At 51.9% G+C, this 24,379-nt stretch overlaps 2 protein-coding genes across 5 annotated transcripts in view; one reads left to right on the forward strand and one right to left on the reverse strand.

Moving 5' to 3' along the window:
* Positions 1 to 8,273, forward strand: part of CNTRL (centriolin) — a 29,434-nt gene extending 21,161 nt beyond the window's left edge. For 3 of the 4 annotated variants that reach the window (XM_071574392.1, XM_071574393.1, XM_071574395.1), the window contains 13 exons: positions 193 to 357; positions 1,050 to 1,209; positions 1,333 to 1,448; positions 2,151 to 2,368; positions 2,763 to 2,920; positions 3,175 to 3,248; positions 3,573 to 3,761; positions 4,629 to 4,854; positions 5,012 to 5,217; positions 5,510 to 5,764; positions 5,849 to 5,911; positions 7,028 to 7,207; positions 7,455 to 8,273. In XM_071574392.1, the coding sequence (XP_071430493.1) occupies positions 193 to 357; positions 1,050 to 1,209; positions 1,333 to 1,448; positions 2,151 to 2,368; positions 2,763 to 2,920; positions 3,175 to 3,248; positions 3,573 to 3,761; positions 4,629 to 4,854; positions 5,012 to 5,217; positions 5,510 to 5,764; positions 5,849 to 5,911; positions 7,028 to 7,207; positions 7,455 to 7,550 (2,106 nt within the window). In that variant the 3' untranslated portion in view covers positions 7,551 to 8,273. The remainder of the gene's footprint in view (positions 1 to 192; positions 358 to 1,049; positions 1,210 to 1,332; positions 1,449 to 2,150; positions 2,369 to 2,762; positions 2,921 to 3,174; positions 3,249 to 3,572; positions 3,762 to 4,628; positions 4,855 to 5,011; positions 5,218 to 5,509; positions 5,765 to 5,848; positions 5,912 to 7,027; positions 7,208 to 7,454) is intronic. The other variant, XM_071574394.1, reaches the window with a different exon arrangement.
* Positions 8,274 to 8,604: 331 nt separating this feature from the next.
* On the reverse strand, positions 8,605 to 24,078 carry RAB14 (RAB14, member RAS oncogene family). The gene is made up of 8 exons (XM_071574112.1): positions 23,879 to 24,078; positions 16,365 to 16,423; positions 15,486 to 15,539; positions 13,990 to 14,167; positions 12,963 to 13,029; positions 12,042 to 12,129; positions 11,691 to 11,721; positions 8,605 to 10,465 (listed from the first exon to the last, which is right to left on the reverse strand). Exons 2-8 carry the CDS (start codon positions 16,414 to 16,416, stop codon positions 10,288 to 10,290), a joined length of 648 nt encoding a protein of 215 aa, XP_071430213.1. The 5' UTR covers positions 16,417 to 16,423; positions 23,879 to 24,078; the 3' UTR covers positions 8,605 to 10,287.
* Positions 24,079 to 24,379: the final 301 nt, after the last annotated feature.

The raw sequence follows: 24,379 nt of genomic DNA on the forward strand, positions 1-24,379 counted from the left end.
ATGTAACTGAAGGCTGAGAAGAGTCTTAAGTTCTGAACTGCCTTGTCTGAAGAATTTCTTTTGATGGTGGTGATTTGATTTGACCTTTTTTATCTCATAATTATGATCCCAGTCCTGCTGACACACTTGTCCTTTGTGTGTGTAGCTCCAAACCCAAAATCCTTCAGAGGGTTCTCCTGTTGTGCCCTGCAGATCTGTGCCCAGCAGCAGGAGCTGCTGTTCCTGGAGCAGCAGGTTGGCCAGAGGACAGGAGAGCTCCATGCCCTGCAGGGCTGCATCTCCCTGAGGGAAGGGGACCTCAGAGGAGCCCTCCGGGATGGGGAGCTGGAGGCCCAGGAGAAGCTGCGCCACATCAGGGTGGGTTTTCCACAGGACACCTCAGTGCTCTGCAGCAAAAGCTTTGGGGTACCAAAAACACTCCCTGGAGTTCCCACAAAGTTGGTTTTGCTTTCTGCCACCTCCCCAGAGCCACTGAACATTCAGGTTTGTGGGTGTGTGACTAAAAGCTTGGCCCAGGTGCACACCTGTAACTCCCTGGTGCCAGAAATTCTTGCAGGATTGGTCCCTGCAGAGCTGAGTGACATGAAATGTGAGTCTCTGAAGCCAAGCAGTGTGATCAGTGTGTGTGAAACACCACAGAGCTGCCACCCAGCTGCCTGTCCCACCCCCATTCCCACTGCACTTCCTTGCTGAAATAAAAACACAGTATAAGGTTAATTATATTTTGTGGTTTGGTCTTTTTATGGGGCCTTCCTGTCTGACTTTGTTTTAAGGCCTGTTACTCACTTGAAGGAAGGGCAGTGTTATGGTCAGACTTGTAGATCAAAATCTCTGCAGAATTGCTACTCTTAAAAAATCCACAAGCAAGACTTCAAGCTAAATATTCTGTATTTTTTGTTTGTTAAACAATAGAATGGAATTGAACCAACCAGAATATTGATCACAGACTTAATTAAATAATTTATAAATATCTAGGACTCCTATTTAAAGGAAAGTTTCATTTAAAATTGCAGACAATGACATTCCTTGTAACACTGAAATTTCAACAGGAAATAAAAGTGCTTCTGGAAGAGCTTAATGGTGAGAGGGAAGAACTGGATGCCCAGCTGAGTGAGAGAAGAGCACAACTTTCCTTGCTGAACAAGGATATCAGAAAGGAGGAGGAAAATCTTCAGGGAATACTTGGGCAGATCACCAAGCATAAGATGGGTCAGTGCCTGGATTTACTCAATGGTGTTTTGACTGGAAGGAAACATACAGAGCTCTTGGTTGTGCATCACCACAGTCTTCCCACACTAATCCATTATTTTCTTACTTATTTCACCTTTCTAGAACTGACACATGTTCTGGAAATGCTGGAGATGGAGAGGAATGAGCTTCAAGGTTTGAAGCTGCAGCATGACCAGAAGGTCAACGAGCTGGACAAGACTCAGGTTGCAATTCTAGAGGTGGGTGTTGCTTCTGAAGCTGGTGCAGGCACTGGGGGAAGCTCTGTGGTTCTGTTAAGCTCTGGGTAGCAGAGCCCTGATGCTTTTAAATCAATCAGTTCCTAATCTGATTCCAGCTTCTCACAGAAAAGCCTTAAGTCTGCTTAGGCCCTTTAAAGTAATGGGATTTTTTTTGGTGCTTGGGAGGGAGAGGAGGCAGAGGGACAGAGGGCTCTTCTGTGGCTGGTGAGTGATGGACACAGTTTTCTTAGCATGAACTTCCAGAGTCTTTTTGTCTGGATTCTGTGTCCCCTTCTCTTACTGAGCACTCCCAGCCCTCAGAGAGCTCATTCTCTCAAGATCCCCCTGTGTCCCCTGCTCTTACTGAGCACTCCCAGCCCTCAGAGAGCTCATTCTCTCAAGATCCCCCTGTGTCCAAACTATAACAGTCCCCTGCTCTTACTGAGCACTCCCAGCCCTCAGAGAGCTCATTCTCTCCAGATCCCTGCACTGAAGGAATGTGCTGCTCCAATGGATGGGCAAGAAATGGTGGCTGAATTGTGGTGGAACAAAGATTTGCACCCCTGTGTGCCATTCCTTGTGCTCATTTCCATCACAACCTTCATCATGAACCCCCCTAACTGGCAAGGCTTGGAACTGCTGCAGGGAGTCAACACTTGTTCTGCCTCTGCCTTATGTTGTCCCAAATCATGTTCTCTGCAGGAGAAGTTAAAACTGGAGAACATTCAGAGGTTATTCCAGAGTCAGCAGGGGGAAGTGCAGTGGCAGGAACAGCTGCTCAGGAAGGACCAGGAGGAGAAGGAACATCTGGTGTCCCAAGTGAGAGCTCTGCAGAGTGACATCGAGGCCTTGGCTAAAGAGAAGGAAAAGCTGCAAGAAGACTCCTGGAGTTTGGAGAAGAAGTTGTCACAAACCAGAAGGTGGGGGAACATTTTCTCTCTGCAAAGATCAGAAGGGGTGGGAAGTGCTTGGAGTGTCTGTTTGTTGTAATTAAAAATACAGCTGTAACTTGGAGGTGCCAATTACACAGAACATGCAGCTTTTTCTGTCCTGTGGAGGTTTTATTTTAAGCCTGGCTCCAGCAGGCTTAGAGAGAACAGTCAGCAGTGGAGCTGATGAATCCAACAGCATTTGTTACATCCTGGCAATGCCATGGGAAATGGTACAGAAACTAAAATGAGTCTTGGAACAGGACACTTGCCTTGCTCTGACTGCTGGGTGCTGTCCCCTGGGGCTGAGAAGGTTTTACTGATGTTTTCAAAGTTCTCACCAAGGATTTCCAACAAACCAAGAGTGTCTGTTCACATTATACAGAGAATTAACAGCTGCTGAGGACAGCACCAGAACTGCACTGTCCAGTGTGGAAAAGATGGAACTGAGTGTTAAGAACCTGCAGCAGGAGGTGGAGCTGCTGAGCCAACAGAAGAAAGCACTGAATGGAGAGATTGTTGCTGTCCAGGAGGACCTTCAAGGTAAAGATCAATTTATGTGTTTCAGCTGTAATACATTTTAAGAGAATTGTGTTAAAAGGCACACTTTAACTGAAGTGTCTGATATTAAATACCCAACACACTCAGATATCCACAGGCACAAAGTGTTGGGCATGTCCAAAAGATGGGAATGTTAGAAACTGTTTCTGTTTTTCACTGAAGTAAAGAGAGGGTTCATGTGTGCAGGTATTTCAAACTGCTGACTGGAAATCTCTTGTCACCAAACACTTTTCTAGGGAAAAAGGAAGAACTGGAGGCAGTGAAAGGAGAGCTCAGTGACTCCAGGCAGCAGCTCCAGCTGGTGGAACAGGTCAGGCCTAGTGAAACCTGTGTCTGCTGTCACACAGTGAGTGCTGTCGTGACAGCCCACCCCCTTTCTCTGGGCACACATCAGAGCCCTGCAGAGCTCCTGGGCTGGTTTGTGCCTTCTGGGCAGGGGGTTAGTTGTGTGTTAGGAAGAAGATACTTTAAAACCAGCCAACCAAGCAGCACTGGGTTATCTGGTGGTTCCTGCTGTGTTACTGCACTCAGCAGGTGTGGGAACAGCAGGGAACCCTCGGGGTGAGCAGGGCTGGTCAGCTCTGTCCCCTCCTCTTGGCAGCTCCCCTGTCACCTGGGGGTGTTTGTTGTGCAGGGTCTGAGCAGTGCCAGGAGGCAGCAGGAGGAGCTGCTGGCAGAGCAGGCAACCCTGAGGGGACACATCCAGGAGGGCCTGAGGAAACGCAGGGACCACCAGGAGAGGCAGAAGAAGAGGGAGAACCGACTGCAGCAGCTCCAGAAAAAGATTGAAGAGAAGGAAGCAGAACTGGCCCAGCAGGAAGTGGTAACGAGCCCCCTGACTTGCCTCACTTCCTCTGACCTGAAAAGTAATGCAGCCAAAAAGTGTGGGGTGTGAGTTTGCACATCAGGCTGGCTTGGGATGGAAGGGACCTTAAAGCCCACCCAGTGCCACCCCTGCCATGGGCAGGGACACCTCCCACTGTCCCAGGGGGCTCCAAACCCTGTCCAGCCTGGCCTGGAACATTCCCAGGATGGGGCAGCCACAGCTGCTCTGGGCAGCACAGACCAGGGTTTAGGGAATCCTCCCTGGCACCAAAAAGCTGTTCTGTGTCAGTGAAAACCAGAGTGTCCTTGGCAGGGCCACCAGCCATGGGACTGGTGAGGAAAGGGCTGCAAATGAGCTGGGACACAGCTCAGAGAACCCTCCCCTTGCTGTGGATCTCTGGGAGATGAGCACACTGGAGCCCCTGAGGTGATACCACAGATTCCAGTGGATCTAACAAAGCTGAACTCCAGCTGCATTCCATAATTCCAGAACTAAGCAGAAAACAATCACTAAAACACAATGCAATTTTTTATCCTGCTGTTCCCTTTTGATTTTGAGGGGATCACTGTTGGCCACCAGCTTTTGTCCTTCTCTCTGGTATTTTTATGTAAGTCCCATTGGCTGTCCATGAAAATTAAGGTTTAATCACAATTGAGCAAAATTACCCTGGGTTGGGTGAGGAGTTTCAGCAAAGTGTTAAAAGGAGAACTGAGGGACAATGAGGGGGGCAAGAAAAATTGGTTTTGTCAGTGTTAGACTGGAGTTCTTTCCAATTTGTGCTGCTTTAACTTCTAGAATGTCTCTTAGAGGCAGTTTTTGTTCTCCCTGGTGCTGGTTCAAGCTCAGGGTGGGGGTTTCTGGCAGGTTCTCCAACACCTCAAGCAAAGTTCAGAGCATGAAGGAAAAAAACTGGAAGAATGTGCAGCTAAAGTGAAGGATCAGAAAATCCTCTTGGAAAAGGAACTTGCAGATCAACACCAGAAACTGGAGCAGACAATAGCAAGAGTCAGGCTGGCAGAGGAGAGCCTTGGGAAGCTGGAAAAGGAGGAGTCCAGATGTGCAGCTCTGCAAGAAAGTGTCAGGAAAAGCAGTAAGGCATTGCACAAAGTAATTGTTGCCATCTCTGGGGGCTGAGTGTAATGGCACCAGCAAATACTTCTGGTCATCTCTCTTGGTTTCTTGGTGTTTTGAAAAACACCTGCTGTGTTTGTGCTAATCAGGATTGTTCTTAAAAATGTCAATTACAGACCAACAGCTCTCGGAAAGAGAATTCCAGTTACAGCAAAAAGACAGAAAAATAAAGTGTCTTCAGAAAGAGCTGCAGGTCTCCAAGTCTGAGCTAAAGCAGCTCCAAGATCAGATGGTGTCAGAGAGGAGAGAAGCAGAAAAACAAATCCTGAGTCTGAAAGAAATACAGAAAATGCAAAGGGTGGAGCTTGAAAGAAAACTGCAGGTAAGTCCTGGCTGAGGGGGGAAGGTTTGGGGTTTATTTAAAACAGAAAAATGATGGAATCCCCACTTTTGTATTGTGTTGGTAACTGGGGAGTGTTGAGGAAGGCCCTGCAAGGTTCAGAGCATGGCAGGTTTAACAAGTTGTGCCTGTTCCTGTCCAAGGGGCTTCCCTGGCAGAGTTAATGTCAGAACTAGGGCAGCACCTGGGCAGAGGTTTGGGATTTCTGACCATCCCAAACTCCCCTGCAGTGCTGATGTTTGTAAGAGAGTGCTGAGACTGTTCTGTGCTGCAGGTTGGAACCCAGGAAGACCTGGAGGAGAGACAGATGGAAATGGAGAGTGCAGCAGCATTGCTTAACCTGGAGGTTGAAGATGAAATCAGGACAGGGTTTAAATGTCCAAGCTCATCTCTAGACCCTCTGGAGGATCTGGAAGCGTCTCTGGAAGCCAAGGGCAGCCTGTTGTGTGACCCTGGTGCCTGGGAGCGCAGCCCCTTGGCCGCTGGGGGCGCAGAGCTGCTGTCCCTGGGGCAGAGCATCCTGCTCCCGGTGAGAGGGGCTGGGGCTGCCCCGGGGCTGCCGCGCTCGGGGCGGGCCGGGCCGGGCCCTGCTCAGGCGCTGCTGTTCCCACAGGACGAGCAGTGGAGGGGAGAGGCCCTACGGGAGCGGCTGCAGCAGCGCCAGGACCGGCTCAAGGTCTGTGCCCGGCACACCAAAGCCCCCCGGAGTGACCAGGGACAGGAGCTTTGGGTGGGAACTGAAAGCCTGGCACTGCAGGCTGTTGCAGGAGGTTTAGATAGCAGTTAATTGGAATTTGGAGTATTCCAACAAGATTACCTTTTAAAGAGAGTGGGAGATGCCCCTGCCTGGTGTGACCAACAGCCCTGGTGCTGTGCCCAGGGGGTAGTGCCCCTGGTGAGAGAGCTGTGTCCATGTCCCTGGAGAGGTGCCCTGATGTCACATCCCTGTGCCTGGGGAGGTGCCTGGTGTCACACCCCTCTCCCTGTCCCTGAGGAAGTGCCCTGATGTCACAGCCCTGTCCTGTCCATGTCCAGTGGAAAGTGCCCTGGTGTCCGAGCCCTGCCCTGTCCCTGGGGTGCCCTGCTGTCCCTGCCCTGTCCCTGGGGGTGCCCTGCTGTCCCTGCCCTGTCCCTGGGGGTGCCCTGCTGTCCGTGCCCTGTCCCTGGGGGTGCCCTGCTGTCCCTGCCCTGTCCCAGCCCCACTGTGACACTGCCCTGTCCCTGGGGGTGCCCTGCTGTCCGTGCCCTGTCCCTGGGGGTGCCCTGCTGTCCCTGCCCTGTCCCAGCCCCACTGTGACACTGCCCTGTCCCTGGGGGTGCCCTGCTGTCCCTGCCCTGTCCCAGCCCCACTGTGACACTGCCCTGTCCCTGGGGGTGCCCTGCTGTCCCTGGGGATGCCCTGCTGTCCCTGCCCTGTCCCTGGGGGTGCCCTGCTGTCCCAGCCCTGTCCCAGCCCCACTGTGACACTGCCCTGTCCCTGGGGGTGCCGTGCTGTCCCTGCCCTGTCCCTGGGGGTGCCGTGCTGTCCCTGCCCTGTCCCTGGGGGTGCCGTGCTGTCCCTGCCCTGTCCCTGGGGGTGCCGTGCTGTCCCTGCCCTGTCCCAGCCCCACTGTGACACTGCCCTGTCCCTGGGGGTGCCCTGCTGTCCCTGGGGATGCCCTGCTGTCCCTGCCCTGTCCCTGGGGGTGCCCTGCTGTCCCTGCCCTGTCCCAGCCCCGCTGTGACGCTGCCCTGTCCCTGGGGGTGCCCTGGTGTCCCAGCCCCGCGGTGACACTGCCCTGTCCCCGCCCAGGCGCAGCTGCGGCGCTGCCTGGCCCAGCGAGCCGAGGTTCTGCTCCGGGGAAAGCACCGCACGGCCGGGAGCCTGCGGAGCCTGCAGAGCCAGCTGGACACGCTGCACCAGCTGCTCAGCAGCACTGCCTCACCTCCCCTGGCGGCCCTGCACAGCACCCTGAGCCCAGCAGGAGCCCAGGTACGGGGCTGGGGGGCAGCAGCTCTCTCTGGGTGGTGGGCAGGGGTTCCTCAGCCTGGGTGAGCACACCCTGCACTTACTCAGGCAGTAGCTGATGTGTTTGAAAAGGCTGAGCTTTCCTCAGAGTGCTTTGCATTCTGTTTTTTAGCTTTTATTCTCTAAAATCCAGTTTCTTCCTGTTTTTACAAAGTCTAATATGTCTCTGCTAATTGAAGACTAATTACTCAGACTTTTCTGCTTTTCCCAGGCCCCTCTGCCAGGCCTTGCCGGGGTCCCCAGCAGGCCTGGGAGCGTGTTGGGCTCTCCAACCACACATTCCTGCTCCCAGGGCCTCTCTCGGTGAGCCCAGAGGTGAGACACAACTTCAGCCTGGTTCCAGAATGCCAAGTGGCCCAGGGCCAGTGTCCCTTCCCCAAGCCATCATCCGTGGTGTCCCCTTTGGTTTGGTGTGTGTTGTGCAGGACGAGCCTGGGCAGGAGCTGCTGGAGCTCCCCTGTGACCTGGGGCACCTTCTGCTGAGATGACCAGGTGAAACATGAGGCTGTTGCCCTCCTCAGGAACAGCATTTTGGCTCAGTAACTGTTCAGCCCTGTGGCTGAACCTCTGGTACAGCTGGTTCCACAGCAATGTCCTTTTTTAATGGTGTAAGTTAAAAATGTTACTTGAAAAAGCTCAGGGCACATGCACAGCTTGGACAGGGGCCCTCAGGTGCCCCCTCTGAAGACTTCTCTACCTCACTGTGTGAGAGCCTCATTTGACAAGGCCTTTGCCACCACTCCCAAAGCTGCTGCAGGGCCTGCACTGTACTGTGAAGGTTTTGTACAACTGAAGAACAGGTTTATGTATATAAGTTGTTTTTAAGAAAAAAACTATTTTAATGAGTATTTAAATGTGCCCAAAACAACCTCCTGTCTAAGTGCTCAGCTATCACCCAGCTCTGACCTTAAACATACCTTGTTACAAGGCTGGAGTTGTCCCTTGACCTGTTGCCAAATGCATGGAGGTTTAAAATACATTTATTTTTTGAGCACTTCCTTAAAATAAACTTTTGTGATTGATGCTTTTACGGGGTGGTGGTTGTGGGTTCCTTCCCTTGCAGCTGCCCCTGATCCTGCACCGTGCTGGAAGGGGCACAGCTGGAATCAGGGTCAGTCTTGCCCTTTCTCATCCACATTATTAATATAAACCTTTTCAATGCAGGATCACCCAGAACAGCCACAGTTCACTGGGAACAAACACCACTGCCCTGTTCTCCTTAAAGAACAGCTCTGGGAGAGGGAGACAGACCCCTGGAAACCCTGTGGTTTGTACCACTTAAGGCCCAGGTGGAGCACAAAGAACAGCACTAGAAGGAGCTCTCACCCCTCAGAGGTCCCCCAGCAAGCACCACACAGCAGTGAGGTTTATCTAGATACAGGTACTTTATTTACAAATATTTAGATTAATAGCATCGTTACATCAAATGAGGAGTACAGCAGTCCAAACAGATCCTTTCTGTGACAGAAACAATCAGACCTACTGCAGATTCTCTGGGAGTACAGGTATTGCACCTCAACAAGCTGTAGTCATGACAACACTGACTTCACACCAGCAGCAGGTCGTGGTCCCTGGGCAAGCCCTGGTGCAGCCTCGGGTTAAGCAGGATGCAGGAGCTGGAGATCTTGAACAAACCCATCTACTGAGGAACAGGAGGTAAAAAAGGACTAACCAGACAAAACAAAGGGACAGTGCACAAGTTACCCAATCCTATTGTCTGCACATTCCAGTTTTGGCTTTTATGTAACAGTGACTGTACAATACTCTGGGACCACTGGTTACTTACAAGTCTGAACATTGTCGAGTTTAGTGTCAAGAGAGGGATTTTAAGACCACTTTGTATTTGAAATGCTGCACTGAGCCTGAAGTGGGACAACTTAGGGTGGTTAAGCACTTACCCCTCCATATTTAAACCATGAGATGTTCCCCCAGTGGAGCTGCACCCAGAGCCACAGTAAAGCCCCCCAGCAGTGCAGCAACACCCACCCGTGCAGGGGCACCATGTGACATCCCCTCACATGCCAGGAAGGATGAGCTCGAAGGCTTGATGCAAAACCCTTAAAAACCCCTCACACAGGACTGATAAAAATACAAGAGCAGTTAAAATCCCTAGAGAGCACACGGTGTTCCAGCTGTCCAGTTCAGCCCCTGCAGGTACAGGTATGAGAGCAGGGGGTGTGCGAGAGCCCCAGCCATGGCTGGAGCCTCAGAATAGCCAAGAGAAGCAGAGGGGAATAGACCACAGTGCAGAGATGAGACAGATCCCACTAGTGTTAGTGTCTGTGTCCCCAGCACCACACCCATGGGGACACCAGGAATGCCACCAGGGAGCCACAGCTGGGCTGGGCTGTGCTGCCAGGGCAGGTGGCACAGAGAGCTCAGACTGTACAAAGGGGTCTCTGACACTGTTCTAATGCCAGGCATCGTTTTCTTCATTAAAATCATATACACAGGATGTATTTAACTGTTAGCTCAGTTCCTTCAAATTTTATACATATTTACGTTCTGTTAACAAATGTAAAGGAGAAAAGTGGCAAAACAAAGGACATAAAGCTATTGAGCACAAGAATGGACAGGTCACTTCCCTGCACCACCCCGACCCCCAACACATCCCACAGGGAATTCTTCCAACAAAGCACATCATTACAGAGCCCTTGCTACCATCAGAGTCATTTCATTTCACAGCAAAACAGCCTGTACTAGGGACAGCTCCAACAGTTAGAGGTGGGGGAGAAAGGCCAAAGAACCATAAAATTAAACCATACAAGACAAAAGCCCTGCAAAAGTGTAAAATCAGGAGTCCAGCATCAGTGCTCAGTTTAAATTATGTATCGGTGACACTATCACAAGGACAATCAAGGAAAAAAAAAACTTCTAGATTTACCATGCAGGAGAGGTTTTATTACTCTACTTGCCTTTGATAACCTGATTACATCTAAAGTCGTTTAGCAGTTTAGTACTGTGTTAAACTCATCTCAGAGTTTGAATTAAACCCAGTAAGATGTACAGAAGACGGTGTGTGGGGAGGAGCCCTGAGGGGGTCACTAGCAGCCACAGCCTTCCCTCTGCGGCTGCGGTTCGCTCGTTAGCCGCCCGCCCTGCGGCGCCGACGGCTTGTGCTGCACGCCCGACTCGGCCGCGTTCAGGTCCAGGCTCCCGTCCTGGATGTTCTGGTAGATCTTCTTGGCGGCCTCCAGGAAGGCGTCCTCCACGTTCTCGCCGCTGCAAGAGAGTGGCACGGTCACCACGACGGCTTGGCTTGGTCACCGCGGTGGCTCGGCACGGTCACCGCGGCGGCTCGGCACGGCTCGGCTCGGTCACCGCGATGGCTCGGCTCGGTCACCGCGGCGGCTCGGCTCGGTCACCGTGGCGGCTCGGCACGGTCACCGCGGCGGCTCGGCACGGCTCGGCTCGGTCACCGCGGCGGCTCGGCATGGCACGGCATGGTCACCGCGGCGGCTCGGCACAACATGGCACAGCACGGCCACTGCCAGCACTGCCCGGCTCTGCCACGGCTCCACACCCCACCCAGGCACAGCCCAGCGCCCACTTGAGCCTGAGATTGGCTCAGTTGGTTAAAACTTGGTTGTAATAATGCCCAGGTCAGGGGTTCAATCCCCTGACTTAAGAGGGCCATTGACTTAAGCGTTGGACTCTAAGATCCTTGTGGGTCCCTTCCAACTCAGAACAGTCTGTGAGATGGTAAAGATGAAGTTGAACAGTTCACCAGGATAAGCTACACTGCCCAGCAAGGAGCTGTGCCACAACACTGAGCAGCAACAACCAACCAAGGTGTTGTGTTGAGCCACCAGCACAGCACAGCCCTGCCAGGGCAGCCACTGTGCACACAAGTGCCACTCTGACAGGTGCCAGGGGGAGCCACAGTGCCTGGTGGCCCTGAGACCTGCGGCCCTGGCACAGCTGGAGAGCTGCTCCTTATGACACAGCTTGAAAGTTTCTCTCCCCTGGCACACAGCTGCAAAGTTTCCCCTGGGATACAGCTGGAGAGCTGCTGCCCTGGCACACAGCTGCAAAGTTTCTCTCCCCTGGCACACAGCACAGCAATTCCCTGGTGACCAAGGGACTGGCCACTCTCTACAGAACAAACATTACAGCCTGGAGCACCTGAGGGAAGGAGCTTCCAGCTGGGAACCTCTGACCCACACCTACCCATTCCACGCTCAAATAAGGCCTGAAAATCAAATTAGTCTGTTTGAACTCAGCCAGTGTTTGCCTGAAATGTAGCCAGAGTTCTAATCCCAAGTTACCTTCAAGTCAAAGCTGTTGAACACACCTCACCCTCCAAGGGAGCTCAAAAACATTTGTTTGCTTTCTTATGCACTTGCAAACCCCTCCTCTGCCCCCTCCATGGCTGTACTTGGTCAGAACCAACACACCCCGTCCAACAGATCACCCTGAGTGGTTGGGGCAGACAAAAGGCACTTACGTTTTCGCACTCGCTTCGAGGAACAACAAACCTGTGCAGAAACAGAGGTTCAACAGTCAGTGCACAACTCACCTCCAAGAGCCCAGCCAGACACACTGTGACCTTCAGATCACAGGCAAGACACTGTTTTAGTACTAAACAACATCTTATGACTACGTTAAGGCATCAGCACAAGCCGATTGCTGGAGCTCAGCACAGTCAGCACCAAGCCAGACTGTCCAAGGCACAGCAGGAGCTTGTACATACAACTCCATCACTCTGCAAGGGTAAGTTTGCAGCTATCAATGCTCAGGATTCACTTTAACGTCACTATCTCGTAGGAAATGTACCAGCTCAAGAGAAAAAACACACCATTTTCTTCAGCAAATTGTTTGGCTTCTTCATATGTAACATCCCTCTGTGCTTCCAGGTCTGCTTTGTTTCCTATGAGGATTATCACCTGGGTTGGGAGAGACAGAGTTAGTCTGGGAAAAAGCTCAGGAGCCTTTTCACTGCCATGCTCTTTGCTAATAAGACTAAAAAAGCAGGAAGGAAACATGCAGAGCAAGATCATCTGCAGAGGCCACGCTCCTCCAGGAGAGCCCAGCCCTGGCATTCCCCACTCTGGGAGGGCAGGAACAGCATTCCAGCTGTTCCTAAAGCACCTTCCAGCACTCCAGGCTGTCCTCAGGAGACAAGGTCCTAGAAAGCAGTGGTGTTGCTCTTTATTCATGAGCTGGACCCTGAGCCACATCTTGTATCTGTTCAACCATCTGCTAATCCAGACAGAATCTTTAGTTTTCTTCCATCACAGCAGAGTCTTCCCATCAGTCTGGTGCTCAAGGATTTTAGGGGCATTCAGGAAAAGGCTGAAGGACAAGAGTTCTGTGGTGTGGTCAGAGAGACACAGAAGAACCTCCCTCCCCATCCCTCTGGAAGTCCTGGCCAGCTTTTGCTGAAGATCCAGTTCCCATTGCAGCCCAAGACCAGAGAGCATTCACCTCCTCACTCCCAGGGCAAGAAGGAGTAACAAAGTTAGAGCTGGTCCAGATTTCATCTCAATTTATCTGCAGCTGCTTCAAACAGCCCCTGGCAGGTGAGTGGCACAACAAGGCTTTCAAAAGGAGCCCCCTGAGCTGCAGCTGCAGGGAGGGAAGCAAGGGGGGCACACGGGACACAAGAGTGGAGGGGACAGAGGCAGCCACTGCAGAGCCCAGGGCAGGTGCTTGGCCTGAGCCTCCCCCTCTTGCTGAGGATCAGCAATCCCTGCCAGGTAAACACAGCCCAACTTACAGTATTTGGATTGGTGAGGTTCCTTGCATCTGTCAGCCAGCTGCTTAAGTGATTATATGTACTTCTTCTGCAAAGAACCAACGAGCACAGGTTTAGCCTCAGCATTTACACAATATTCAGTGCCAGCAGCACAGTCAGCACCCACCAAACACCCAAACCAGCACCCCATTCTTCCCCACACCTCCAGACACACAAAGCAGCAGTTTGGGCTCAGACCACAAGTTCAAGTCAACTTTAAGCCCCTGGAGCAGCTCTTACAACATGTGTGGAAACCAGAGCAGGTCCCATTCTGGCACTGCCTGCACACACACAGGTTTCTGCTGCTCTGCACTGAGCACCCTCAGGGGTTCCTGTCACTCTCACAGAACACCCAGCACTGGGACAGCACTTGGGTAACAACCTGCAGATGGTGTTTCACTCAAGGCTTACACAAACAGGAAATGCACCTACATGGGCAGGAAGAAACAAAGAGGTGCTCGAGGAGCATCAAGAACAGCCCCAGAGGGAGATAGAGAGAGTGAAACAAAAGGGTCTCAGGTGGCACCTGCTGGATTCCTGTTCCAGCAGCACCTTTAGGTTTGCCCTCAAGGAAGGCAGGATGGCCCAGGGCAGGCCCAGGGCAGCAGGGCCCTGCTCTCCCTGCACATTCCCAGGGCTGTGCCCACATCCAACACACTCTGCCAGCTGAGAGCAGTGCCCAGGGCTCCCAGGAGACACAAACCCATGGGCTGGACACAAGATTTTAAGGGCAAAGCCAGTTCTTTAGAAAAGCCTCAGCACAGGTGGTTGTGGCCTGAAATGGGAAGATCCTCAGGCCAGTCAGCAGTGGCACCTTCCAAGAAAAGCAGCTCCTGCCACTCCTTATGGTTCATTTGCAGCTCTTCAGTATTTAGATAAAGTGTGGTGAGCATCAAACAAGAAGACACTGATCATCCAGACACACACAGAGCCCTTCAAGCCACGGGGACAGAGCAGGCAGAACAGCCAAGCTGTGACATCAGAGCCCACCCAGAGCTCCTGCCCTTACCTGGTGATGTCGTAGACCATGAGAGCTCCTGCTGCTCCTCTGTAGTAGCTTCGTGTGACAGCCCTGAATCTCTCTTGTCCTGCTGTATCCCAAATCTGTAGTTTAATTTTTTGGCCACTAACTTCAATTATTCTTGTGCCAAATTCAACACCAATTGTGTGGGGACAGTCTGCCATAACTGCCATGAGAAAAGAGCAAAGGTCAGATCTCTGTAGCACAAAGTTTCCTTGCTGCAAAGACATGGCTATCACCAGTTTTCAGTTATCTTTAGTGTATTTTCAGTCTCTAAGAAAGCATTTTTACAGCTACAGTTCCCAAACTGTATCACTAATCAGAAACAAAATGCTGAATTTCCTGAGCTGCTGTTAGTTTAAGAACAGCTATAAAGTCCTTGCCTTCTCTGCTGCTGTTTGGCCACACACATCAGAAGGTATCAAGTCAGCTGACTGCCAGTCTAGCCTTGCAGAAACTATTTTAATGCAGTAGGAGAAGGTACTTGTAGGGAATTACCAGACAGATACAGTTAAAAAGTCTGTATCATCTTCAGAAACAAACACCCAAGTTGGTTCAGACACGGCAACAACATGACTGCCCTCAGGAAATGCCAGTTGCACAAGGAGCTCTAAACACAGCAAAGCAAACCCAAAAAAGCATCTTTCTAGTCAGGAAAAACTCATGTTAATGAGCTCGTCTTCAGGAAAGACCAAGACCATCCAGAAGGGGTGAGGAGCTGCTCAGGCTCCCCACAGTCAGTGACAGTCTCACAGCAGAGTGTTTGGCAGACTGAAAACAAGACACATCCTCACTGAGACTGTGACCACACTGAACTAATTGGCTGATCCTGCATTGGAATTAAAAGCAACAGCCAGAAAACCCAATTTGTACCAGAAAACAAGTATTTTACACTGCAGCTCCCACCCACTTGTTACCACATTTGAGCAGCACATGGGGAGGACTGACTTGTCCTGGTAAATCCCTGAAAAGCCCCACAGAGTGAGGGAACAGCTCTGGGAGCACAGAAAGAACACTCTGGGGGTAATTCTGAGCTCAGGGTGACACTGCAGCAAACCTGAGGCAGGCCCAGTGTCCTGACCACACTGCAGGAGGGGCAGTGCTGACTCAGGCTGCAAACAAGGAGTCTGAAGCAAAATTAATCCCTTTTTTCCCTTTGAACTCCTTAACAGCACTAAAAACTCCAAGTGCTTGGGATCAAGCAACACCAATACTGAAAACATGCAGATTTCAGACAGATTTCACTTTGCTCTGTCCCAAACTCCACAGCAAAGCTGTAAGAACAGATCTGGTCCTCACAGGGAGCAGGTTGGGCCACAGCTACACCAACACTTTGTTTCTCCACCTGCAGCAGCCCAATCTCAGCCTGAGCCAGCACAACCCAAACAGAGTCAGACACCAAAGGCAGCTCATGCAAGGTGGAGGCAAACAGGGAGGAAAGAGGGTGAGGAGACAGAGCAAGCCCTGGGAGCTGCAATACTCACACTTCTTTTCTGTGAATTGATGGAGCAAACAGGACTTTCCTACACCCATGTCCCCTGTTAGAGAGAACAGTCACATCAGTGTTGCAGCAAGAGCCACACAACAAATGGTGGGACAGGCAGCCCTTCCCTTCCCTCCCCAGGTCAGGTGGGCAGTGCCCTGTCCCTGCTCACAGTCCTTAATTTCATCAGGATTTGCACCACAGGCACAGGGCTGCAAGCAAGGGTGGAGCAGAACACTGAAAAAATAACTTAATTTCTGTTACTGACTTTACAACTGTATTTCACAAGGTTATAGAATTTACATCTGTAAGAATCTGAACTGTAAATACACTTGTATTACTGCAGTTACTGGTAAGAACATCAAAAATATTGCCAACCACCCAGAACACCCCAGTAAATCCCTTCCCTTCCACAATAAATCTCACTGTTCCACAGTGCCAAGAGTGAGACACAGGAAGATGTTTTAAGAACCAAATGTAAGAGGCTGAGGCTCCACAACAGCCTTACAAGCCTCTACAGTAACTCTGCAGATTGTTTACACCTCCACAAGGTCATTAACAATTAAACAATTAACAGCAAGACCAGTTCTTCCAGGATAGTAATAAATGCAATCAAGTCCCTGTCTCTACACAGCCAAGGAAGCTGCAGCAAAAGGCAACATTTAAACACAGACCCAGAGCCTGGCAGAGGTTTATGAGCCTCATGCAATGGGTTCCAATCAGCACTTGGGCCTTCAACACAAATTCTACAACCTTTGAGGTTCAGGATGCAAAGTGCTCCAGAAAACTTGGATCAACACAACATCCAGCTGTGCTGACTCCCACCCATTTTTTTCCAATTTCCCCCCCAGCCACAGCCCCTCAGCCCCGGGGTACTCACCAATAATGATGTACTTAAAGATGTAGGAATAGTTGTAAGGTGCAGTTGCCATCGTGGCACTGAAACAGAGAAACAGAGAACACATCAGAACTGGGGCTTGTGCACCAAACCTGACTGATCCATCCAACTGAGTTCATTTGGGCCAACAAAACCCCTTCCTCTCCCCCCAGCCACCCTTTCAGTCCCAGTTCAGGTTCCTGCAGCTCCCCAGTCACTGAATTAGTGCCACAGACACCAGCAAAGCTCCCCCACCCTTTGCTTCGAACCCCCAAGTAGAAAAATGCTCTGATACTTTACCAGTTTTATCCAGAAAGACTTAAAGCTGCTGAAAAGCTCAGTCCCTCCCTGCTCTCAGCCCCTGAGAGAGCAGCACTCTCCCCAAACAGCTGATGAATGAACTGAAAATAAAACCTGACTCCAGCACAAAAATCTGGAGAGGTTTAACAAATCCAGCAAGTTGGAACTGTTACATCAGACTCTGAGACGTGCAGCAGGAACAAAGGAAATGGTGCAGTTTGCACCCAAGGGCCAGGCATCTCTGAGAAAGCTGCAGCAGCCTGGCCTGGGCCTGGAGTGCTCCTTCCAGGGCAGAAAAGCAGTGCAAGCCACAAATCAGATGTTCAGGAAGTTGGTCAGCAGGGCTGTGGCTTTGTCAGCATGGCAGGGCCACGGCAGGGCTGAGCAGTTTCTCTTTTTTAAAAGGCACTCAAGATTAAGTTGGGATAAATAACTCTCATATTCCAGAGTTCTCCTGTGCTTTCCTAAATGCAGAGGGAACTAGAACTTCAGCTGAGTCAATCTGTCAGGAGTCCAAGCTGAGAGATGTCAGTTAACCAAGACCACCCATCTCTAACCCCAGGTATTGCCAGGTAACACAAAGGGTGAGAAATGCCCACTTTTATCACAGGCTTTAAGTTCAGCTACACTGTGAGCAGTGGAGCAAGAGGAAAACTCCTGCCAGGAATCCACCATTTCCCTTCCTGCCCCTGTGTGGCAGCCAGCCAGCCTCTGGAAACACATGGCACTCTTTACAAGAGCACTCCTGGAGCCCAGAAAGATTTTCATTCAGTCATGTGTCCTCCACATGGCCAAGGAAACCAACAGTGGGCAGAAATAACAACAGGGCAAAGCTTACAGGCCTGGGACTCTCTCAGAAGCAAAGTCCTGTTTCTTGACCACAGTTAATCCCTCCCAGCACAGGGCAGTCCTGGGAAAGGGAACCAAAGCTCCAGCACAGCCACAGCCCTGGCTGCACAGCACAGAGGGAAGGCAAACACCTGATCAGGGGGAGCTACTCCAGCAGCAGCTCCAGGGGGTTTGGGAGTGCCAGGCTCTGACCTGCTCCTGCCTCTCCTCCTGCCTGGAAACACTGAGCTCCTTCCACCCCAGGCACTGCCAAAGCAGCCACACCAAGTCCCACAACAGACACACTGTTCCAGTAACCCAAGTTTGCTCCCAGACAGCAAACTAGAGACAATTTTGGACAGTAACTCAGCAGGCAGGCCAGCAGCTTGGCTGCCTCATCTCTTGGAGGATTCCAGAGCTACATTCTCTTTGCTACATGCACTGATTATTTTCAAATAAAGGAACAACAGAGAATTCCAAATGAACGTGTCACTGTGGAAACATCCAGGACTTCAAGTTTCCCAACCATCTTCACATATTCTGTTCTCTCCTCCAGCACATCCCAGAAAGGAATGTTCAAACTGGGCATCTTTGACCCCCTGACACTGAGCTCTCTGATTCCCAGAAGTGGAGCATCTAATAACTTATTGCTGGTCAAAAACCCACCAAACCAACCAGCACCACGCCAGGGAACCAGCACTCCTGTGGCCATAAACTCTGTCCTGGAGAAGTCTGGGGACTCTCCCTTCCTGCACAACTCCAGAGGCCAAGGAATGCCAAGGGAATGCAGAAACCTGGGTGCCCTCCCTTCCTGCACAACTCCAGAGGCCAAGGAATGCCAAGGGAATGCAGAAACCTGGGGGCTCTCTCTCCCTGCACAACTCCAGAGGCCAAGGAATGCCAAGGGAATGCAGAAACCTGGGTGCCCTCCCTTCCTGCACAACTCCAGAGGCCAAGGAATGCCAAGGGAATGCAGAAACCTGGGTGCCCTCTCTCTCCCTGCCCACCAGAGGCCAAGGAATGCCAAGGGAACACATCCTGCTGTCCAAGCTGCATCCCTGCAAGGTGGGCAGGACTCTCCAGGTACGTCTGGACCAGCTGGGAACTCTGTGCAGGCCTCACAAACTGCACTGAGGAGGGTCTGTTATCTCTGTTTATTTGCCAGACTGAGATATGTCCCTTTTCATTATACCCCTCAAGGAAACAAGTCTAACTGTGCTATTTCAATACAAAAGGAACTGCCACTGCTTTCCAACACTTGCATCAAAATCAGCTCCCACTTGGAAGTGACAGAAAACCCCAAAGTCTGTGCCTGGCAACAAATTCTGTTGGGAAACGGGTGGGAAGGGAGGACTCAGTTCAAGGCCCATCTCATTGTTTGAACTCCACCCTGGCTGTTGCAGTGACATCAGGGCAATAATGCAGGTGGGAGATACCACACCCTGCACACGGCAGAGCCACTCACTGTGCCCATGGCTTAAAACAAGATCACTAACAGCAAAATCACAGAGAAATCCACTCAGAGGAGGAGTCTGGACCTTCTCTCAAACACCAGAGTTGCTGCAGAAGTCACTGTGTTTGACACAGAAACATAGATATTAATTCTAAACACAATTTCTGGAGTTAAACTGACAAATAAAGCAACACTTGGGTACTGGTATTACATTTATTCCAAGGGTCACATTACAAGAAAGATTCTGAAATACTCCAAATCAGTAGTAAAGGTCAGGAATCTTCCTGGAGAACAGATGACTTCTTAAAAAAACCAAAAAAAAATCTGAGGCAATATCAGAACAACCAAGTAACAAACGTTCAAACACTTGAATTCCAGTAAGGATTAGCAGGAATTCAAACTGTACTCAGATCTTGGAATAAAAGAGATATTCCAGCAGGACTCTGTGCTGAAGGCAAAAATAAATGAACAAACTGAAGACAGAAGTGAACCCTGGAGAACTGACAGCTCAGCACTGGCTGCAGCTGAAGGAGGAAGTCCAGACAAGGCCAGGGCACAAGGGGAGTCAGTAAACACTGAACTATCAGCTCCGTGTCAGTGCAGGGGGTTCCTACACGTTAAATCATCACTGACTGCAGGAACTGGAGCTCTGCCTCCCCCTCACACATGGGAACCTCAACAACCCCAATATGGGAGTTGGGGGTTTCCTCCTGGGTGAGCTGGGAGGGCAAGACCTGCCATAAACATGCCCAGCTCAGCCTTGGCACTGCTGGCACTGAGACAGCAAAGTTACCCAGCCATGAATTTACTGTTAACAGAAAGCAGAAGTTTAGTCTGGCAGCTCGGCCTACCTGCCCTGCCTGCTCTGCAAAGGCTGCCAGCCCAGAGCAAGGTCTGGCTCCCCTCTCAGAGCAGCACCTCCCAGGAGCTCAGGGCATTAGCCCAGCATGGCCACCAGCCAGGGCTCATGGCTCACCATGCACAGATTTATGGCATTTCCAAGCCTGCACAGCTCATTCCTGTATTACAGTCAAGACTGGGAATTTCACAGTGAGCACTGGCACCATCATCCATTTCCCATGCATCAACTGCTCCCTTAGAGGCTTTTTTTTTTAATAGAAAGTTAAAGATGACCTTAATGAGATCCTGGTCCATCTCCATTTCCTCCTCTAATCAACAGGCACTGCCCAGGTATTTGGGAATCTCACTTATTTCAAGGATCAGGTACATCCATCCCCCCCAAGACAAGGCTGTTCCAGGCACACACTCCTTATCACACACCAGAACTGTAAATACCAGAGTCACAGCAGCCTTGGTGAGCCCCAGGCAGCTCCTTCTGGCTCAGCTCAAGGACACAGGCAGTTTGAACTCCTGCCTGGGTACCATTTGCACAGAGAAATGCCACGTTTGAATGCTCAGCAAGCAGCAGGTCTGTTATGAGAAGAGAGCAGAGCCTGCAATGCCCAGGTCTGATGTGCCACTGCAGCTGGTGGGCAGGGATGGCACCTGTGGGGACAGCTGTCACCTGCACTCTCAGCACTGCCCTGTTGTCACAGGGTCCCCACAAACCCACACTAGGAGCTCCTCTAAGCAAGAGGCATTTTGTATTCCATCAGCCTTCCAGGTGTTCTTCCCATCATTCCTCAGGGAGGTGCAACAGGAAAGGATCTCACAGTTGAGCTGCAGATTTCCTTGGCTGTGAATGACCAGGGAACACTGAGCTGGGTAAGGGGGAAGAGCTGTGGAGAGGCAGGATTGTATCCATTCCAAATGGCACTTCTGCCCTGCTGAAGACTTTTGGCAAACACACAAACCAATGTGCTCCAGGTGGTCCCTTCCTTCAGGAATAGTCTGTCACTCCTGGTCACAGCAAACTGGAAGGTTTGACAGTCCTGTTACCAGTGAATTCCCCAAGCAGGGAATTCCCACAGGTCTCTTGTCCAAAGAAGCACGAGGTCTGTTACAGTTCAGTTCCACTGTGGTTCTCTGACTTCCTCACACCGAGGTCTCCCTGCCCCACACCAGCCTCTCAGCCCCACTGAAGGGGATGCCCCACAGCTGCCCTGCCCTGCCCTGCTGGTTTACTTTGGCAGGCTTGGCTTTACAAAGCCCTGCTGGGCCTGATGCCTGGGCAGTCTCAGAGCCTGCTGCAGCCTCCACACCTGCCTGACAACACCACTTGTTGCTGGCCAGTTCCTCACCATCCCTCAGCTCGTCCAGGAGCAGCTTCTCCAGCTTCCCCCACCAGGATTTCATCCCAGCATCCCATGAGCAGACAGGGAGTGTGGCTGGACTGGCTGAGCAGAGAGCAGCCCAGCAGGGCTCTGATCTATCCAAGATCCCTCTGCATTTCCTCCTTGTTCCCACACACCCTGCAGGCTCTGGGGCTCAGCCCCCCAGCCCTTTCCAGGCTGTTCCTCAGGAAATGCACTGGACAAATTCCTTAACCATGCAAACCAGCCTGACCCAGCCTGAGGCCCAGGGAGGATTTCCAAAGGCTTCCCAGGCCTTCTCCTCTCCTTCCCACAGGACAATTCTGTCTTTATTTTAAACCCAAGCCACACATCACACTACAGTCACTTTCTGATGTCCCCCAGCACACACACAGCTGGTTTATCCTCCTCACCGTTTCACATCCTGCTCCATTAGGCCACTCCATTTTGTTTCCCAAACTTCCTGCATTTCTCAGTGCCCGCCCCAGTTCTCCCTGACCACACCCAGATCGTTGCATACCTGTCCTCGCCAGCACTTTCTCCCATCTCCATCCTCTCAGCCACCCTTTATCCACTTCTATATCCCCCTTATCCCATTTTCCTCCTCCTACAGAGCAGCCCAACCTGGAGCCCGTGTCAGTTCCCAGCAGGAGAACCAAAGTCCAGAGGGATGAGGTAACTCTGGGACAGCACACACAGACACCAGGAGAACTCTGCTGTCATTCCCACAGATCACAACAACCCTCTGGAATCATCACCTTGGAAAACACGAGCCACAGTCATTTTAGAGCAAAATTAACTAAGATCTACCTCCAGCTTCAGGGAGATACAGCAAATCAGAACCAATCACAGGCAGGTTCCAGCAGATGCACAAGAGTGAGCAAGTCGTTTTAAAATATTATTTACATTTTAAATCCCAGTATCTCCAGTAGAACAGGTTTGTTTCCAAACTGCTGCCCTTCACAATAACTCCTCTTTTTTTGTTATTCATAAAATGGAAGAGGAAAATAGGAGCTTCTTCCTTCCACTCAGATTTATACTTTCCAATCTCAACCCCAAGAGACCTCACACCAAACCAAGGCAGGAATCAATCCCAAGGCCAGTGCATTCCAGAGGAAAGTATCTGGCTATTGGAAAAGTTATGGTGACGTGGGGTTTGAAACAGCTTAGAACAGTCAGGCTGAGTGAATCTGTCCACAAAGGGGTTCTGTAAACTGAATAAATGTCCAACACAGGCCCCGAGTCGGAGGCCTGGAGAGCAAAGGCCACACCAAGTGACCCCCAGAGCCACAGAGCCCCCAGTGCAGACCCCCCCCTTTTCTGGCCTTGGTGCAGGGCTCAGTCAGGGCAACTCCAGCTCAAGACAAAGCTCCCCAGGGGTGTTACAGCCCCAGGAGTGCAGCAAACACAAACACAGGAACGGAATTTCTCTCTGCTGCTCGGCCCGAACAAAAGGAAAGCGAGAACGAGACCGGAACGCCCTCGTTGCTTTCTCCAATCGGAAGTGGCTTTTCCCCCAGCCCTCAAAGTTACTTTTCTATCAAAGTTCACGCCAGCACAGGCCGATGGAACAACCCAAAGCACAGATAACGCTGCAGCGACCGCAGGGAGCGTGACACGGCCCTGCACGCCCGACCGCAACAGTTGGTCAGGTGGGCACACACAGAGACACACAGACACACACAGAGACAGACACACACAGACACACACAGAAACACACAGACACACACAGAAACACACAGACAGAGACAGAGACAGACAGACACACATCAACACACATCAACACACAGACACACACAGAGACACACAGAGACACACACAGAGACACACACAGAGACACACACAGAGACACACACAGAGACACACACAGAGACACACACAGAGACACACACAGAGACACACAGACACACATCAACACACAGAAACACACAGACACACACAGAGACAGACAGACAGACACAAAGACACACACAGAGACAGACAGACAGACACACAGACACACACAGAAACACACACACATCAACACACACAGACACACATCAACACACAGAAACACACACAGAGACACACAGACAGACACACAGACACACACACAGACAGACACACACACACACAGACACACACACAGACAGACACACAGACAGACACACATAAGCACACAGACACACACCAGCACATACAGACACACATCAGCACACACAGACACACACAGACACACATCAGCACACACACATAAACATACAGACACACATCAACACACATAACACACATTAACACACGCAGACATACAGCAACACACATGAGCACACATAAACACACGCAGACATACAGCAACACACATGAGCACACATAAACACACGCAGACATACAGCAACACACATGAGCACACATAAACACACACATCAGCACACACAGACACACATCAACACACATAAACACACACATCAGCACACACAAACACACATCAACACACACCGACCTCGGGTGTGTGCGGGGGACCCGGGCGGCGCTCCCGGGGGCGCGGAGCGGCCTATCCAGCCCTGCCCGGCCGCCCCTGCCCTCCCTTCCCCTCCCCGCGGCCCGCCCGGCTCGGGGACACCCGAGGAAGGCCCCGGGAAGGCCTCGGGGAGGCCGCGATCCCCGCCGGGCCCCGCCCGGCCCCTCAGGGCCTGGCGCTGCAGGCCTGGCCGGCGGGGCGGCCGCCCCTCCCCGGGCCGCCGTACCTGTGCTCGGGGCTCGGGGCTCGGGCGGTGCGCGTCCCGGGGCGCGGTGCGCGGGTCGGTGTGCGGGTCTGTGTGCGTGTGGGGCGGTGGCGGCTGCGCTGGGCCCGCTCGCTGCTCCCTCAGACGCGGCTCCGCTGCGCCCCCATCACCCCCGCAGCCAAGATGGCGGCGCGCCTCGCACGGGGTCTCCCCGCCCACTCTCGACGGGCGCCGGGGCCGCACAAAGAGCGGGCGCGAGGGCGGCGCGGCGCAGCCAATCGGGGAGCGCGACGGGCCGGGAGGCCACGCCCACATCGCTTCGCCACGCCCACATAATAGCGCTCCGTCCGCTCCGGACCGCGCAGCCTCATTTGCATGGACACGCCCACACCGCAACGACACGCCCACATAAGAGCGCTCCGTTCGCTCCAGACGGCGCGGCCTAATTTGCATAGCCACGCCCACAGCGCGTCACCACGCCCACATAGCGCGCCGTCTGCTCCGGAACGCGCAGCCTAATTT

The sequence above is a fragment of the Pithys albifrons genome, chromosome 20 (genome assembly GCF_047495875.1).
Source record: "Pithys albifrons albifrons isolate INPA30051 chromosome 20, PitAlb_v1, whole genome shotgun sequence".
Classification (NCBI taxonomy): Eukaryota; Metazoa; Chordata; class Aves; order Passeriformes; family Thamnophilidae; genus Pithys; species Pithys albifrons.

Excerpts from the sequence above, each read along its gene's own strand:
- RAB14 (XM_071574112.1), bottom strand. The coding sequence starts at position 16,416 with ATGGCAACTGCACCTTACAACTATTCCTACATCTTTAAGTACATCATT. Across the intron at positions 15,540-16,364 it reads CTTTAAGTACATCATTATTG|GGGACATGGGTGTAGGAAAG; the intron begins GTGAGTACCCCG and ends TCTCTCTAACAG. Across the intron at positions 11,722-12,041 it reads ACAATTTGCTGAAGAAAATG|GTTTGTTGTTCCTCGAAGCG; the intron begins GTGTGTTTTTTC and ends GTTTCTGCACAG.